This window comes from Aspergillus neoniger, assembly GCF_003184625.1.
Source record: "Aspergillus neoniger CBS 115656 unplaced genomic scaffold BO87scaffold_8, whole genome shotgun sequence".
Taxonomy (NCBI): domain Eukaryota; kingdom Fungi; phylum Ascomycota; class Eurotiomycetes; order Eurotiales; family Aspergillaceae; genus Aspergillus; species Aspergillus neoniger.
In genome coordinates this window covers 503,523-519,931 of record NW_020291136.1, presented here as the reverse complement: position 1 = coordinate 519,931, position 16,409 = coordinate 503,523, and the positions used below count along the sequence as shown (strand labels likewise).

The window sequence follows — 16,409 nt, the reverse complement described above, 5'->3', positions numbered from 1 at the left end:
GGCCGGCCTGTTGATCGTTATCGCTTTGGGTCACCCACTGTTTCCTGCCCACTGCCGTCTCTCCCCACCGACACGCGACGGTTACCAACTCCATACTATCTAGTACCACCATTCACCAGTTCGCCTGCCACCATTCACACTTCATCTGCCGACCTTTTCTTTGGTGTTTCATCTTCCTGACTAACTCATCTAAAGTTTCCTTATCTTTGGATTATCTGGAAGTGCACGTTCCCCCTGTCTATTATTGCTTTGGGTCTGGCACATTCCTTAAGGTAGTGGACCTCGGATGTCATCATCGGAGATACTAGGTCCCCTTCGGCATGATCATCAAGTAGTGTATTACAGCCTCACATCTGATAGGTGCTAGCCGAATCTGCAGTAGTTGCAGAGAGGCTGGTTCAGCAGTATGTCTAGACCGAACGCTGCATCTACAAAGTTCTTAGTCAACCAGGCCTTGGTAACTATTCTACTCTTTTCTACTTCCAGTTCGGTGTCAATCACCACCATAGAGGTTCTTCTGACTAACCAGTAGCCAGAAAGCTGAGCGAGATGCATCTAGTGCTATTACTCAAGGCCAGGCCCTTGAGTCTGCTATCGACGCCGCCGAAAATTACATGAAGGCGTTGAGTCTGACAACCGAATCAAAGGATAGACAGGCTCTTGATGCGAAATGTAAGGAATGGCTCACACGGGCAGAAAAGATCAAACAGAACAAGGACTGGCAGGCCGTTGTCCAGATCCAAGAGAAAAGCGGTCTCACGGCGCGATTCCCCAAATCCACACGTAAACTTACCACACGTGAGGAGATTATTCTGCTTGAGAGCGCAAAGCTAAATGGCTTTATCTTTCCTCCATGGAAAAATGCCCCGGGCCCCGAAGATTTCGAGAAGGGAGTTGAAGGGCTTTTTACGTACGTCTATCTAGTCCCTGATGTTGGAGGCATCGTCAAATGTTGATTTCTAGATGCTGACTGGGTCCAGTGACAAGCCAGACCTTCACCTGTCCAAACAGCAAAGGCGCATTCTGGCAGGCTGGGAGCGTCCCTCTGAGCTGTTGTCTAAGCATGCAAACGGCATACATGGCCTGAAATCAAGAATGCCTGTGATGTCGGTTTTAGGCACTACAGATCTCGTCCAAGATATGTTGACCGACTGCTCCGTCGTTGCCAGTCTCTGTGCTGCTACATCAAGGTCGGAGCGTGGTCTAGACAAGGTATGATGTTCTTCAACATGACATTCCTGCAAGGAACATGCTCCTAACAATTACAGCACCATCTTCCCATCGTTTTCCCCTGCGAATACGGGCAGGTAAATCCAATAATTTCCCCTTCAGGAAAATACATATTCCGCTTTTATTTCAATGGATGTTTCAGAAAAGTTGTCATTGATGATCGCTTGCCGGCGTCAAAAACAACAAGATCACTTCATGTTGTTGATCGAAATAATCCTAACTTTCTGTGGCCGGCCTTTGTAGAAAAGGCGTATCTGAAGCTTCGAGGGGGCTATGACTTTCCTGGGAGCAATTCTGGTACAGATTTGTGGGTCTTGACAGGCTGGATTCCTGAGCAGGTCTTCCTCCATCAAGATGATGTAACTGCAGAGCAACTCTGGAGGCGGCTATTCAAGCGCTTCCGGCATGGCGATGTCCTACTGACGATAGGTACGGGCAAATTAACCGAGAGGGAGCAGAAAGAACTAGGCTTAGCGAGCGAACATGACTACGCTATCTTGGATATGAGAGAGCAGAGAGATCGTCGCCAAATGCTTGTAAAGAACCCATGGGCAGGTGACGATGCCACCACCGGAGATATCGCAGACGGTTTCGGACTTGGACGTACATCTCACACCCCTGCGTCCTCCTTACCAAGGACCTACTGGATGGATTGTGAGAGTGTCCTACAAAACTTTGAGAATCTGTATTTGAACTGGAATCCGGGAATCTTTCGCTATCGGGAAGATATTCACTTTACATGGGACCTTTCGACTGCCAGAGGGGTGGCTGGCTGCTTCGCGAAAAACCCCCAGTTTGCTATTACCTCTGAGATTGGCGGTAATGTCTGGCTACTGCTTGGGAAGCACTTCAGGTCGATTCATCATGATGAGCAGAATCAAGTGCCCCAAGACGATCTGGAACCAGGATTCATTAGCATCTACGTGTTCAACGCAAATGGAAAACGAGTGGCATTAAGTGAAGGAGCCCTTCACCGCGGTCCATACGTTGACTCGCCAAATACTCTCATGAGACTGGAAATGCCTCCAGGCACGACCTACACTGTCGCGGTTTCTGAGCAGTCATTACCCGCTGTCAGCCAGAACTTCACATTGTCGGCTCTGTCCGACAATCCCTTGCTCTTGGCGCCTGCCCAGAACCGATACGCTTGCCTGACAAAAACTCAAGGAATGTGGATGCCTTCCACGGCAGGAGGAAACGCCGAATCTGCCCGCTACCCGTTTAATCCTCAGTTCCGACTCGAGGTTCATGACGATACAGATATATCAATTCTGCTGGAACCATCGGAGCCGGAGCTCGCTACGCATGTCAAGTTGTTCTGGTCCAATGGACAGCGTGTGACTAGGGTTCGGAACCGCGAAATCATAACCGATAGCGGTGATTACCGGCGTGGCGGGTCTCTTGCGGAAAAGAAGAGACTCGGCGAAGGAGTCTACACGCTCGTCTGCTCAACCTTCGCCCCGGACCAACTTGGGCGGTTCACACTCTGGATTTCGTCGGCATTACCGTGCGACGTGAAGCCGCTTGCACCAGAGGCAGCAGGGCGACGAGCAGTCATATCTGATATCGGGGTCTTGACTCCTGGGAAAGATCGGATGCTGGCATCCTTGGAGACCAATCGCTTGACCCGCATTAAGCTGATAGGACGGAGCAGAATGTCTACGATCGGAAATCGCGCCGTTGGCCCGTCTCCAATGTTGATGACAGTAGAGCTTGGTCAAGGGCCGTACAAGGAGATACTGGCTACTTCTGAAGATGGGAACCATAGTGATGCGATATCTGGAGTACGAATTGAGGACTTCGATCTGCATCCGGGTCTCGCAGATCAGGGTGGAGCCTGGATAGTCATTGAGAGAATTGGAGGACCTGGGGGACAAGTTGAGGACCACTTTGAAGTCGAAGCTTTGGCCGAGGAGCGGGTGGATATCGGCGAATGGATCGTTGAGGATGCATGATTGATTGATAGTTCTCTTAACTTTGGCGGAGGGTTCTTTGCAGGACTGGCATGGGTTAACCGGCGTGGGAAACGGCGTGAAGTCTTGCAATATCTAGCTTTGACAATTGGCTACATACTCTGACCAGGAAAATAACATGATCTATGTGGTTGAGGTAATCTTTGATTTACATGTTGTGGTAAACAATGTAGTATATAGTACAACTATGGGCCGAGGCCAAAGTCAGGAACGCTAGGCCGACCCGAGACCAGCTTGGCGCAGTTCCACCTCCAACGTCATCCCCGCCCTGCATCGTGCATCTTCCTCCTGCATCCTGACCGTTGCAGCTCTGACCTCCTGGACGTCAGCGTCCCACCCAACCCCATGGCGAGCAATATCCCCGCTAGTTTGAGATCCGCCGACATTGGGCGGTACGCGTTGCGGGCGGCTCAGCTCGAACGCGCGAAGCCCGTTGTTGCCTACTGGTGTAAGTGCCGTTGATCGCGCATGTTGCTGCTCAAATGGAAGGCCACATAAACTGACTAATGTTCGCTTCTCGATTACAGGTAACTTCTGGATTGTTAATCAGATCATCGGACGGGGACTACACACTTCCGACGACGATGTCAAGCTATACACAACGGACCTGGTGGACAAGTTGGAGCAGGTACGTCGGGCGCAGGACACCCCCGCTACGATGGCGCGCACTTCCCAAAGACTTACACATATCCCGTCTGAATTCAGTTCAAGAGTGAAAATGTCGATAATGATGCGGTAACCGATGCGGTGGCTGCCAATGCCTACGTGGAGCAGTTCGGATTGGAGATCCTTGGCCGTGCGGAGGCGACAATGAAAGCCAATAAAGTGACCAAGTGGGTTGTTTTCGTGAATTAATACCCGCACCAAGACTGACCCGGTATTAGACAGACGGCCGATACGTTCCAAGCTGCTGCTACGTTCCTCGAATTGTGTCAAATTTGGACCAACCCTCCGGAACCTGAGATCGCCGCGAAGATCAAGTTCTGCAAGTACCATGCGGTGAGGATCATAAAGGCTATCAAGGCGGGAGAGGATCCTAATGCGTCCAACCCGGCGCCTACTGAGGAAGATGAACTCGAAAGTGAACTTAGGGGAATGGAGGCCAAGCAGGACGATCCCGAAGTGCAGGCCATCGTGGGATCGTCAGCCGCACAACCTGGGCAGCCTTCTGTTGAAGAGGTCCCTGATGAGTCTATGCAACCTTCACAATCACCTCTCAGTCTCCCGCAACCTCCGACCACGTTTGCCGATGTTCCGGCTGCTCACTCCGGAGCGGACCCGATGTCTACTTCGAACGAGGAGGGCGATGCGGAGCCAGGCGCACCGCTGAATCTCCCCTCTGCTCCAGAGACTTTCACTTCACCTGCTGCTCCCTCAGTACCCAACAATCCAGATACACCCGCGGATATTGGTGCAAAGCCTCCGCAAGCTCGTGCTGACTCGTTCCACTCCTTCCCTCCACCGTCCTCCATCCCGCCTTCGAGCCCGTCGGCAGCTTCTCACGACGCAAGCTCGTTCTACACCAAACCGACAAGCAGCGTCGCTCCGCCTCCACCGTTTGTACAATCATCCTCTGCAACAGTGCCTGTAGTCTCTAGTCCTACTCCTCAAAGTTTCCCGTCATCTACACCACCTCCACCTGCACCCGCCGCTTCTAGTTCCAGTGGAGTGAACCCTCAGTCACTTGATGACCAAGCCATAGCTCTTGCTCAGAAGCATGCCCGCTGGGCCGTGTCAGCCCTGACATTTGACGATGTTAACACAGCGATCAAAGAGCTAAAGAACTCACTTCGCTATCTCGGCGCGGAATGAAATGATGTGGGACGTGTGCCTGGGATTGACGTATTTGCAAGCTGAGAAGCATAGAAAAACATCCAACCTGACTGAGCTATGAATATCAAGACCATCTTATGACAAGAACTCATGCTACTTCAAACCTGATAGTGTACAGTAATGTTGACGTATCAGTTCCTATCCTTTCGAAGTAGTTCCTCTTCTAAAATATTGCATCTTCTTTCTTCAACTAGTACCTCCTGCTTTCTACTTGCCTGTTGTTTCACTATGTCTTCTACCCAATGTCTTCAGCGTCTTCAGCGTCTATCAACATGGCCCATAAGCCTACGTCCTCCTAGCCGAGGTTGATAATCAGTTCAGAGTCTAGTCCAACATGGCTTAATTGCCAAACACGCCTATCTGCAGCATGATTGACAAAGATCGTGCTTGTTCTGCAACGTGCACACGATCACGTTGTAAGCCCTCTAAGCACTGATTTCTTCTATGTTTACTGCGTTCTCCAATCAAATACCTCTCACTCTCACCTCTGCTTCCCAACAAGCACCAAACCCCTCACATCGCTATAGCGACGAATTTTCACTCACATTCACTTCGCCCCTCAACACCAGATACTATATAAGCATGGCAAGAGCTCGCCTCTTCTTCCCTACCTTTTCTCCCCCATCCTATCCTCCCCGCGTCTTTCTTCCCTCTACCCCTACCTCCAGCATACACACTGACACCTCATGTTTCGTTCTCTCCCAACCAACCCCTTCAAGTACTCCCACCGGGACCGTACCCCAGACCCAAGTACCAACATCATAATGTCTTCTGCCTCAAGTCCAACCTCCTCCGTCAGTGGAACTGAAACTATGAAAGAACTTCTAGACCGTGGTGAGGTCAAGGCATCCTGGAGAGACAAACAGTTCGTTCATTTCCTGGACCTCAAGGAAGAGTATGGCCGTGAGTTCCTTGGTTTGGTGAAGGATCATGTAGAGCAGAGCGAATGGGAATGGACCGATATTCTCAACGCTGAGGACGAACGACACAACTGCGCTAAGAGTTTCGTCGAAGAGTACGGTCTGAAGTACTGGGGAACTCCAGCGAACAGAAAGAAGTATCTACAGGAAGAATCCCTTGCGGATGAGAAGACGCTTTGCACTTATCCGGCTCAGAGTGAGGAGTAAGTTTTTCACTTCTTCTTTGTTTACCTTCCATCCGTTCTTCGTTCCTTCTTTCTCTCTATCTTACTTTGACATGCATTGCTCCCGAATGACTTGACTGTACTGATTATTGTATAGGATCGCTCGAACCATTGCTATTCTGCTACTTAGGAAGGCGAAGAACTATTCCAGACTAAGTCAAGAGAAGGCAAAGGTATGCACTTCGTTTTCTGTTCATATTCAACCCTGTATTAACACGTTTAATGGAACGTTCAGCCAACACAACCGGCCAAAGCACCCTTCGAAACGGCTAGTACCAAAAAGAGAAAATCTACTGTCAAGGAGACGGACGAGGACGACACCGACAAGCCTGTTTACAAGGCGCGGACCCGCAGTACCCCAAGCACCATTCGGCCGTTCAAGGCAATCGTCTCTGACTCTGAGCCCGAGGCTGAAATCCCAAACAATACAGCGAAGAAGTCCAAGAAACAGCGCACTTCTCTAGCTAACCGCTACAAGGAAACCCCAGAGGTCCAATTGAAAACCCCCAAAGGGAAAGAGAGTATATCTGCTCCAGTCCAGGGAACATTCGTACACCGTGCTGCTCCCCAGTACACAAAGGACCCCAAGTCCCTCACCACAGAGAGCAACAGCAACCACGCTGGCATGACTGACGCTGCTCCCCAGTATCCCCAGGCGAAGAACACCAAATCCCCTATTACAGAAAACAACAACCAGATCAATATGACTACGTCTGAGTATGCAAAAGACACCAAGTTTCTCGTCACAGCAAGCAACCAAGTAGGAATGGCTCCCGTGTGGCTTCCATTCACGGATTTCGCTGCCCAGGCCACGGACTTCCTGGAGCACATGGCGGAACAGTGCAACGTGATGGAGTGGAGCCCCTCAGCGCAGTTGAAATGGGATTCCATGTCGCCTCAGGTTTTCGCTGCGTCGGTCAGGTTTGACTGGTCGGACTTTGAGATTCGTGTGCGTCGCGAATGTAATGAGGATCTGCTCATTATGTTGCAGGAATTGGATAATGTTTGGCAGGCTGAAGCGGATGCACAGGATGAAGCTTCTTCCTCCGGAGCGGTCTTCAAGATTAGAGTGATGCTTCATGTGGGGACTTCCTGATTGTACTGATTGTACTGTCTTCTTCGGTTGGTATCTTTCTATCTACCTTTCTTACATACTGTGGTTGGGTTGGTTTGCATGTCTTCTGGCTGGATAGGGCCATTGTTTACAGTTGGACATAGTTGAGGAAAGTTCTTGTATTCACAGTATGCTAGAGCTAGGCTAGGCTTTGATAAACTTTACAGTCCCCGTCATGTAGACCTTGAATCTAGAACCTGAGTTAAGAGGCCGATCCAAATCCCGTATACAGATAATATCAAACCCCGTATATGGATTGACAGTGGCAACTACTACTCGAAAGTAGAAATGATAAACCGCCTTGCAGTACAGGCTCTAGGCAAAGATAGATACCTTTTCCCACCCGTCGTGGGTACAATTGCGAACTTGGTATGATTTGATCCCACCACTACTACTGAGTATAACTTAACCCAGAGTTATACGTACTGATTTCAGTGTCACCGGGTGTTTCGTGGTATTGGTGGGGATGAATTTTCCGGTAGCACATTGTTTGTCACATGTTATTGTCCTTTTAGAGGGCATAGTAGTACGGATAGATTAGTGGCAAGAAAAGAGGGTTTAGTCTGGAAGCGGGTAGGCAACAATGTGCAGAGCGTAAGGATGGTGTGGTGACCAGTTTCAATTTCTTACTGTGTATAAAGTTCCAGCTACTTCTCTAGTTGCATGAAGTGCACGGCAGTAGTGTAGGATAGCTAAGTCCAGCACGAACCACAGGCTGACGATCGGCCACGGTCCATGGTACAGCGAAGCACATCGCCTGGGGAAAAAGGAAAAAGGAAAAGGTCGGAGAATTAACGGCAGGCTTTTGACGTCAATTCCCTCCCTTCCTTAAGTTCTTTTTTGACTAAATAAGTAAGTATTTGCAAATGCCGAGGCATCTCCGATCCTTTCTGAAGGATTGGGGGTTTACGTGGACAGTGTACACCGACTGCATTGTCGGCAATGACATGTAGAACCATTCGCATCATCTTCAGCATCATTATTGGCGGCGTTGTAACAGATGCCATGCTAGAAACGAAATAGGCCAGCATTACCGTAGAGCTTGGCTGTCTTAATTCGGTAGGATATGGGGCGAGCCATGTTAACCCCGTCGAGAAGAAAGATCCATTAGCAGACGAAAGCACGAAGCGCATTTGGAATCGCGCGCCGACTAGACCACCTGTTATCCGTAAAACTTGGAATCAAAGTCAATAGCGTCCGCTTTTACCTTTTCACCATCGGGCTTGTCACCGTCGGGAATAATCGCCGGCAATAAATGGTGGAAGGAGAGTAGTTGCTTAGATGCTTCTCTGGAGTCTGGAGGTGACAGTGAGCGGCTTGGGCTTTGGCCTTTCTCAATCCGCCAGAGTGCGTTGCTGGAAGTCAGATGCCGTAGCTATGCGCAGGAAAAGAAACACTAACTGCGCGACGCACAATAATATTAATGATCTTGGAACGATTCCCCACCAGCCCTGACTCGTAATATGAGACGCAGATCATTTGATTATTCCCTGTAGGTGATCACACACTTGCCTTCGCGCTGCTCCCGTCTGGCCGTGTCGCGATCGCTTTTCGGGGTTTAGGAATGATACGTTCGCCTTGTTGTGGTGGCGAGTGATCGTCTGCTTATTCTGGACCTTTCATGTTCCGAAGGGATTCGCGTCTTCTTCGATTCTTCCTGCAGTCCCCATCTCATTGTGCGACCCCCTCTCCCTCTTTGTTCCTCCACCAACCCCCCTAGCCTCTAAACCTCTTAGGCGGTTAGGCCTGCTGCTACCCACTTAAGCGGCGGGACTATGATCGGACGGTGTCCCTGAAGAACGGAAAACGTCCCACAACGCGCGCTTGGCAGGGGAGGAGATGAAGAATTAATTTGTCGGCTCTGGTCGGGTCTCCCGAGGACTCTAAATTTCCCACTACTGTACGAGGGAATAATCCAGCGGGAACATCCACCGTGCTGGCGAAATTTCTAGACGCAGCGCTAGCGGAGTTCGTTCGGCATACGCTTGGGTTCGTAAGAGAAAGAGAGACTTTCACTTGTGCTTCCGGTCGTCCAGCGTTATCCGCGGTAATTGTGTTTCTCGGCCTCCGGGAAATCAAGAGTGACGATGATAACGAAGGATGGAGCTTGACTGTAGTTAATGAGGAGTTTGCCAAGGGCTAACGCTGGATTATTGCTATTGGAAGAATAATAGTGTGTTTGGAGGGGTTATCTGAGGCCAGTTATAGTCAGTAAGTGCAATGCATTCGCCATCTGGGCACTCTCGGTGAGTTCTAGGTTTTCTCTTTGAGGGTTGGAAGACCGTTCTAGCCGTCAGACGAGAGGAGGTGAGATTGGGTATCAGCAACAAATAGCATCATCATCATCATCACTATTTTCGACTTCTTGGGAGTGTCAAAAGAGGGCACCTGTCTCAGTCGGGGATGATAGTGGACAGTGTAGTGCCGCCACGGTCAAGCCATGACAGTCTTAAGGGTATGACTATGAGTTATTAGCTCGTTCTTTATCTATCTAGCTTTGAGTTGAGTGTATGACGAGATTCCTGAAGGAGGAGGAGAAGTGGACTGAAACTGGGCCTGGGACTGAAGTTGATCTGAGCGAGAGCAGGTGATTCTGATAAATGGTTTTCATCCCGGAAAAGGATCATCCTGTGCTCCTGCTCCTCCTCCTTCTCCTCCTCCTCTTCTTACTTTCTTCCCATTCTTCCTTCCGCTTCCTCCTTTTCTTCCTCCCCTTTTAACACCTCCTGTGGAATTTAACTCAAACCTTTCGGTGACTTCTTGCCGTCGGTAAATACTACATCTGATTAACTGTCATCGAGCTCCTTTTTTGTCCCTTACTTGGTGATCCTCTCTCTGCTTCCCCTCCCCCTTTTCCTCCCCGCATTCTTCGATTTTGTTCGCGCTCGGGTGCGGGGTGTCAACACAGCCAGCAGTCCACAGATCGCATCGAGGCTACTTGAAGTGAAACGTACCACAGAGTGGTCCTATCTTGGTTTCAATCTCTTTACTTTATCATTCTCCTCCCACAATGGCCGACGAACAGAGCAAAAAGCCGGCCGTCCTGATCGTTGGTGGTTTAGGTATGCATCACCCCTCCCCTCCCTCTTCCCGATATCCAGATTATTCTAGCTAACATACTAATTTCCATCTTATAGGATTTATCGGTCGCCATCTCGCTCTTTACCTGCATGAAAATAACTTGGCTTCGGAAGTTCGACTAGTTGATAAAGTCCTGCCTCAGCTGGCCTGGTTGGCCCCTGAGTTCCAGGAAGCTTGCTCAAAAGATAAATTCGTCCAGGCTGATGCCAGCCGTGAACGTGAGTGCCCATACACCTTTTTTTTTTTATGTCATAGGCGACCAGGACAATAGTCTTACTGACCTGCGTCTCCGAAACTCAGAGCACTTCCCTCGTATCTTTGACCGTGCCAATGGCGAACAATTTGATTATGTGATCAACTGTGGAGGTGAAACCAGGCATTCGCAACCCGATGACGTCTACGAAGTCCGCAGCTACGCCCTCACAGTCGCCTTGGGTCGCGAAGTCGCCCGCCGAGGTATCCGCTCTTTCGTTGAGTGCTCAACCGCTCACGTCTACAAAGGCGGCTCGAGTCCGCGTAAGGAAGATGATAAACTGCAGCCGTGGCACAAGCTGGCCAAGTGGAAGATGAAGGCCAGCGAGGAGCTGCAAAAAATTCCAGGTCTCAACTACTGCTTGCTTCGTCTGCCCCACGTCTACGGAGAATATGACTCGGGCTACTTCGCGATGGGAATATGCCTTGCTCGCGTTCACCTGGAGCTCGAGAAGGATCTGGAGCTTCTTTACACTAAGGACCTGAAGATCAACACCGTATATGTCAGGGACGCAGCCAGCGCCTTGTGGAAAGCGGCTGAGTGGAGAGCCAACGCCCCCACGGACGGTTCAGCGCCCCTTGCATTCAACGTGGTCGACCACGGCGATACTCGCCAGGAAGATATCGCAAAGGCCCTGTCTGAAGTTTTCAAGCTCAAGTGTGACTTCTTGGGCTCTTTAGCTTCCCAATTCGCGAAGTTGAACCTCGATGATGTTGTGGATGACATGAACGAGGAATGCTTACAGGGATGGGCTGACTTGCTCGAAGAGAAGAAGATCGAACGACCAGGACCTATTGGCCCATTCTTGGAAAAGGATGTACTGAAGGACCAAGACATGTGTCTGGATGGGACGCTATTCGAGACGACCACTGGATGGAAGCCATCCCGAGAGCGCTTCGACGCCGATGCCGTACGAGACATGGTGGAAAGTTACAAGCGAATGGGCTGGTGGCCATAGACGACCCCACACGTGATATTCCTGTTTTCATGTTCTCGACCCCCTCTGCACGAGCATAACAGCGAGGTTGATGACGCATATGAGAGTTATTCCTACTCCCACCGTGCATGACCACGCATTGCCCTCTCAGAACACATCAACTCGACCTTATCCTCGGGCAAAAAGCACATAGACCTGTCGCATCCGCATCCACTCATCTCAAGTTCGCATGTTGTATACCACGGACCGTTTCTGCATGTAATCTGTAATATTCTGTTTGGGTCTCTGGGTTTCCGTTCTTGAGCAACTGGTATGTTCTATATCCTTCTTGCATTTATACATTCTTCTGTCACTGGCTGGGGCTGGATGGTGTGCCCTTTTGATTATGAACATCATGCACATCTTAGACTATTATATCTTTCTTCTTTTATTTGTTGCACTACATACACTACGGATAGGTTGAGCCTTGTCCTTGAATGTTAACCTCAGGCCGCCATCCCTCATGGCCGTCTTTTACCATCATTTACATAATCCAGCTTGTCTCAATCTGCGTACTTTGGATACATGCCCACTCACTCCCCTCTCACCCTTTACTCCAAAAAATCCTCAAAATTCTTCTCCACTTCCACGATGCATGACAGAACTCTTGATGTCAGCTATAAGTGTGGTATGCCGATCGCTAGCGCCCAGGACCCCTAAATTTTGAAAATTTGGCGTTCAGAAACTGGAATATGGTGTCATCATATTGATATCTACTCCGTACCATATCCTTCTTGCATCACATGATTTGCAACAGGCCACTTTAGTAGTATGGTAACTATGTAGCAGTTCTGATTTAGACTAAGCTTGTTCGCCAACTATCATACTATCATACTGGCTAGCTCCGGACGAACCTATAAACACTGCCACTGCAGCATACAAACACGAATGATTTGATCATAGGAATACTAGTATGAAACTTACAATGTTTAAAACCAAGCTAAGAATTACACCAATCATGACGCGGTTTTGGTTGTCAGTTACTACAAAGATTACTAATAAGCACTAAGCTATCAAGCGAGTTATAGACTCGTGATTTCATGTTACCACTGTATAACGTTCAGATGCCTTATGTGAATCTGTATATATTGATGATATATCGATAGATGTATCGAGTTTCTCGGATGTATAACTCTTTTTCTTTTTCTTTATTCTTCTTATCTTCATCTGTAGGGTCAATGGAAGGCTAAAACTTGAAACGAAGGGGGAGAAATGCCCTAGACGTAGCGAGAACCAAGACCAGAGGTGGGCAAGCAAACTGGTGATGCTGAAGATAAGCCCTCTTGCATGTTCATCGTAATGAATCGAGACAGTAGATTGAAGCGGGGTGTACAGCGACAAGAAGGCAGGGGTGGCTTTTGGGAGAGAGATGTGGCAAGCAAAGAAAAAGAGAAAAAAAAAAGGTAGAGAAAGAACAATAATACAAGGCTCCAAGAATGCATTATGCGTAAGACAATCCGTTTCACCACCGGTGTAGGCAAAGAATATAGTAGAGGAAAATAAAACAAGGAAACACTCTGCATCCAGAGTCAGACTCAATGGACCGAGCGGGGAGAAATCGCAAAATCAAGGTGCGACGCGGTCGAGGGAAACTTAGAATTCCCAATCCTCGTCGACCGACTTGATGGCCCATTCGAACTTCTCCCGGAGGGACTTGGAGAAGAACTTCTCAATAGGAACATCAAACTTTTTGCTGAAAACCACAGTAAGACGAGGGTCGATGTAGTTCTACGTGGTGTTAGTCGATCAAGAACCATCAGCCATAGCAAGGGACAGAAACTTACGATCTTCGAGGTTCCTAGAGCGACCTCCTTGTTCTCTTCCTTATCCTGAGCTTGAAGCTCCATCGTTTCAATGCGCTGCTCGAGCTTGGTGATCGCTGCCTCGAGCTTATCAACCGTCGGGGACTTGCCTTCGGCTTCCACCTTTCCGGTTTTGTTCTCCTTGTTGAATTTCTTCTCCATATCTTTTGCTGCCTGGAGACGGCTCTCCAGCTCAGTGGCCTTCATTTCCTTCTCGCCTTCTGCAGCGAGCTTCTCATTGTCCTTTTCGAACTTCTTCTGGATTTTCTGACGCTGCTCTTCCACAAGGTAGGCTTGGTGCTCCTTCACCCATTCCATGTCCATGTCTTCGTCCATCTCGAAGTACTTGACGCCTTTCTTCTTCTTCAAACTAGGCTCGAGATCCAGCATCTGTTGCTTCAGACGCCATCTTTGGTACCGTAGTCCCTTGATCTAAAGATTTTGCGAATAATTATTAGCAATGCGCCCCAACTATCTTCACCACTGGTCAACATACCCTTTCACTCATCTTCTCCATCTGATTGGCATGGGATGCAGCGACAGTTCGCTTATGGTTACAAAGAATGGCAACCCTGCGGTTGGCGTCATTGTACGCCTTCACCTTCTCTGCAATGTTACCCGTCGCCTTCATGTCCTTAAGCAGCGTGGACATAGTGTGGGAAGCGTTGTAGGTACGGAACACCTTTGCAGTCAATCCTTGCATGTAGGCCGACAAGTGTTTGTTGAGGGCGGAGGTCTACGTGCGTCCATTAGCGGTGCAATCCAAGAGCCAGTCGAAGTACATACCGTCAGTCTATCGAAAATTTCGTCGCCCTCCTTCTTGGGCGCCTTCTTGAAGATCTTCAAGTTCTTGAAAACCTGGGTGTCGACCTCGACTTCGTCATAGAAGCGGATACTGTCCTTACCCAAGAAATCAAAGACAACCTTGTTTGGAGGCTTGAGAGTAACGTTCTCATACTTGAGAGAGCAGCATCCCACAGTCTCAGCTTCGTCTTCACCTTTCTCGTTACCAGCACGAAGAGCAAACTGGTCAATAAGGTATACTGCCGTCGCCTTTTGCCGCTCGACCATCAGCTCGTGCTTGAGGTTCTTCTGATAATCTTTGCGGATTCGATCAATGTGATGCTTCAATTCACGAGCCTTCTCGAACTTCTTGTAATCACTCTGACCCTTCACATCAGAATTGGCCGCAAGCATGACATACTTGTAGTTTCCATTGATGTTTTCCTGCCACATTGCAAGCCAGGTGCCTTCTTGATCGTGCTTGACCTCTTTCCACTTGTGGCCCTCCGGAGGAGGCGGAACAGGCGCATCTTTGCCGATATTGATGGTGATCTGTTCCGGCTGCACACGAGACTTCACACGGCCAGTTTTGGGATGCTCACCACGTCCACGGAAGAGAGCTGGCGGTTCCACTCGGAAGTTGCCCACTTTCTGCTTCCGTCCGTCCCACATACAATACATGTAAGGGGCCTCTTGAGCGTCCTTTTCAGCCTTCAAACGCTTCTTCTCAGCCGGTGGCAAAGCCTTTTTCTCTTGACGTTGATTGTCATAGTAGGCAAAGATTGGCTGAAAGTCGCACTTGTGAAAATCTTTGATGTCCACTTTGTTGCCCTTGGGATCCTTTGCGCCACCAGTCTTCTTAAGGATATCTCGAAAATCCATGAAGAAGTTCTTCTGGAAGGTGGGGTTCTCAACATGCTGAGTCGCATTGAGCATGCCGCCGAAGAAGCCAGCCACCTCTTCAGCATCAGGATGAAGAGTGACGGGGACGCCATCATACTTCATCTTGACGTTCTTGGGAAGTGGCTCGTACGGAGGAGGGAAAACCACGCCGTTGTGTTCAAGGGTCGTCCACTTGATCGTGCCATCACCCTTGGTCGGGTCTTCCCACCATCTGTACTCTTCTTCCTCGGCGTCTTCAGCCTCCTCGCTTTCTTCCTTTTTGACAGGGGTCGACTTGGCGCTAGAGGCAGCCCGCTTCACATGCGAAGGCAACGCAGCCTTCTCACTGGCCTTGGTTGGCTTTGCCGTCTTCTTGACGGTTGAAGGCTTCACGTCCTCGGGCTCTTTTTTCACACCATTGGCCTGTCTCTTGGTTGCTGTGGCCTTCGTAGTCTTCGGGGGGGCTTGCTTGCGGGTCGCTTTCGCATCCTTCTCTGCCTTCTGCTGTATCTTCTTCTTCTGCGAGGCGAGTTTTCTTTCGATAGGCACATCGGAATCGGATTCTTCACCTATAGCCGTTTCCGACGCCTTGGGAAGCTTTCTTCCATTAAGCGCCAGAGGTACGTCATCGTCTGTTTCGGGGTCCTCGTGCTTCACGGAGGTGCGGCGTCGCTTGCTCTGTCGACTGGTCAGCCGCTGGAACGAACAGCGACAGCAATAGCGTCGCGAGAGTAGGGGGAACGAAGGAACTGGCGTGGAGGTAATCGGCGTACCAAAGGTTGATCATCCTCACTGCTCTCAGGTTCGGCGTAAGACTTTCTTTGACCGACGCTTGAGCGCGACTTCCGCTTGGGAACGGCGGCAGCGTCGGCATCGGCCATGTCCACATCATTTTCAGCCTGAACGGGACCAAAGCGGATGGATACGCCTGGATCAACATGGCCATTTCTCTCCGTCGCGTCGCGCATTTTCGATTCCGTGTGGGAACCTTAAGAAATGAGAGAAAGTGTAAGACTTATCGCATTCATGAGGGGTCAAAGAGACCAATGCGCAAAAAGAGGTGATTGAGTCGCGAATTTGACCCCAAACAAAGGGAAGTGATGGGAAACTGAGGCGTGAAAGAGAGGCGGGAAAGAGTCATGTGAGAGCAAAGAGAGGAAAGTAACACTCACTGGTACGGCGACCGTTTGCCTTGACAAGCGGGGTATCGTCTTCCGAAGAGCTCATGGTTACCAGGCGATTGATAGAAAAAGCGCGTGGGCCCAAGGAGCGAGTAGACAGGCAAAACCGGGGTGGGAGAGCGCAGGGGCGCGCGCGAGAGAGGGCGAGTCTGCGGAT

At 49.7% G+C, this 16,409-nt stretch overlaps 5 protein-coding genes across 5 annotated transcripts; 4 read left to right on the top strand and 1 right to left on the bottom strand.

Annotated features, from left to right (window-relative positions):
* Positions 1 to 85: 85 nt before the first annotated feature.
* Positions 86 to 3,339, top strand: BO87DRAFT_457056 (calpain-like protease PalBory). Its single transcript, XM_025628774.1, has 4 exons — positions 86 to 457; positions 537 to 910; positions 981 to 1,212; positions 1,269 to 3,339. The coding sequence occupies exons 1-4, from the start codon at positions 407 to 409 to the stop codon at positions 3,183 to 3,185; spliced, it is 2,574 nt and encodes an 857-aa protein (XP_025482207.1). The 5' UTR covers positions 86 to 406; the 3' UTR covers positions 3,186 to 3,339.
* Positions 3,340 to 3,484: 145 nt separating this feature from the next.
* On the top strand, positions 3,485 to 5,126 carry BO87DRAFT_354081 (uncharacterized protein). Its single transcript, XM_025621267.1, has 4 exons — positions 3,485 to 3,651; positions 3,731 to 3,831; positions 3,909 to 4,036; positions 4,088 to 5,126. Exons 1-4 carry the CDS (start codon positions 3,549 to 3,551, stop codon positions 5,013 to 5,015), a joined length of 1,260 nt encoding a protein of 419 aa, XP_025482206.1. The 5' UTR covers positions 3,485 to 3,548; the 3' UTR covers positions 5,016 to 5,126.
* Positions 5,127 to 5,800: 674 nt separating this feature from the next.
* Positions 5,801 to 7,276, top strand: BO87DRAFT_452681 (uncharacterized protein; the record flags this gene model as incomplete). Its single annotated transcript, XM_025628511.1, has 3 exons — positions 5,801 to 6,159; positions 6,278 to 6,353; positions 6,416 to 7,276. The coding sequence occupies 3 exons, from the start codon at positions 5,801 to 5,803 to the stop codon at positions 7,274 to 7,276; spliced, it is 1,296 nt and encodes a 431-aa protein (XP_025482205.1).
* Positions 7,277 to 10,304: 3,028 nt separating this feature from the next.
* BO87DRAFT_303222 (NAD-dependent epimerase/dehydratase family protein) lies at positions 10,305 to 11,586 on the top strand (the record flags this gene model as incomplete). Its single annotated transcript, XM_025619237.1, has 3 exons — positions 10,305 to 10,356; positions 10,432 to 10,593; positions 10,676 to 11,586. The coding sequence occupies 3 exons, from the start codon at positions 10,305 to 10,307 to the stop codon at positions 11,584 to 11,586; spliced, it is 1,125 nt and encodes a 374-aa protein (XP_025482204.1).
* A 1,611-nt stretch (positions 11,587 to 13,197) lies between these two features.
* On the bottom strand, positions 13,198 to 16,298 carry BO87DRAFT_303122 (DNA topoisomerase 1; the record flags this gene model as incomplete). The annotated part of the gene is made up of 6 exons (XM_025619233.1): positions 13,198 to 13,332; positions 13,389 to 13,838; positions 13,903 to 14,142; positions 14,193 to 15,767; positions 15,845 to 16,059; positions 16,244 to 16,298. The coding sequence occupies 6 exons, from the start codon at positions 16,296 to 16,298 to the stop codon at positions 13,198 to 13,200; spliced, it is 2,670 nt and encodes an 889-aa protein (XP_025482203.1).
* Between the last annotated feature and the right edge of the window lie 111 nt (positions 16,299 to 16,409).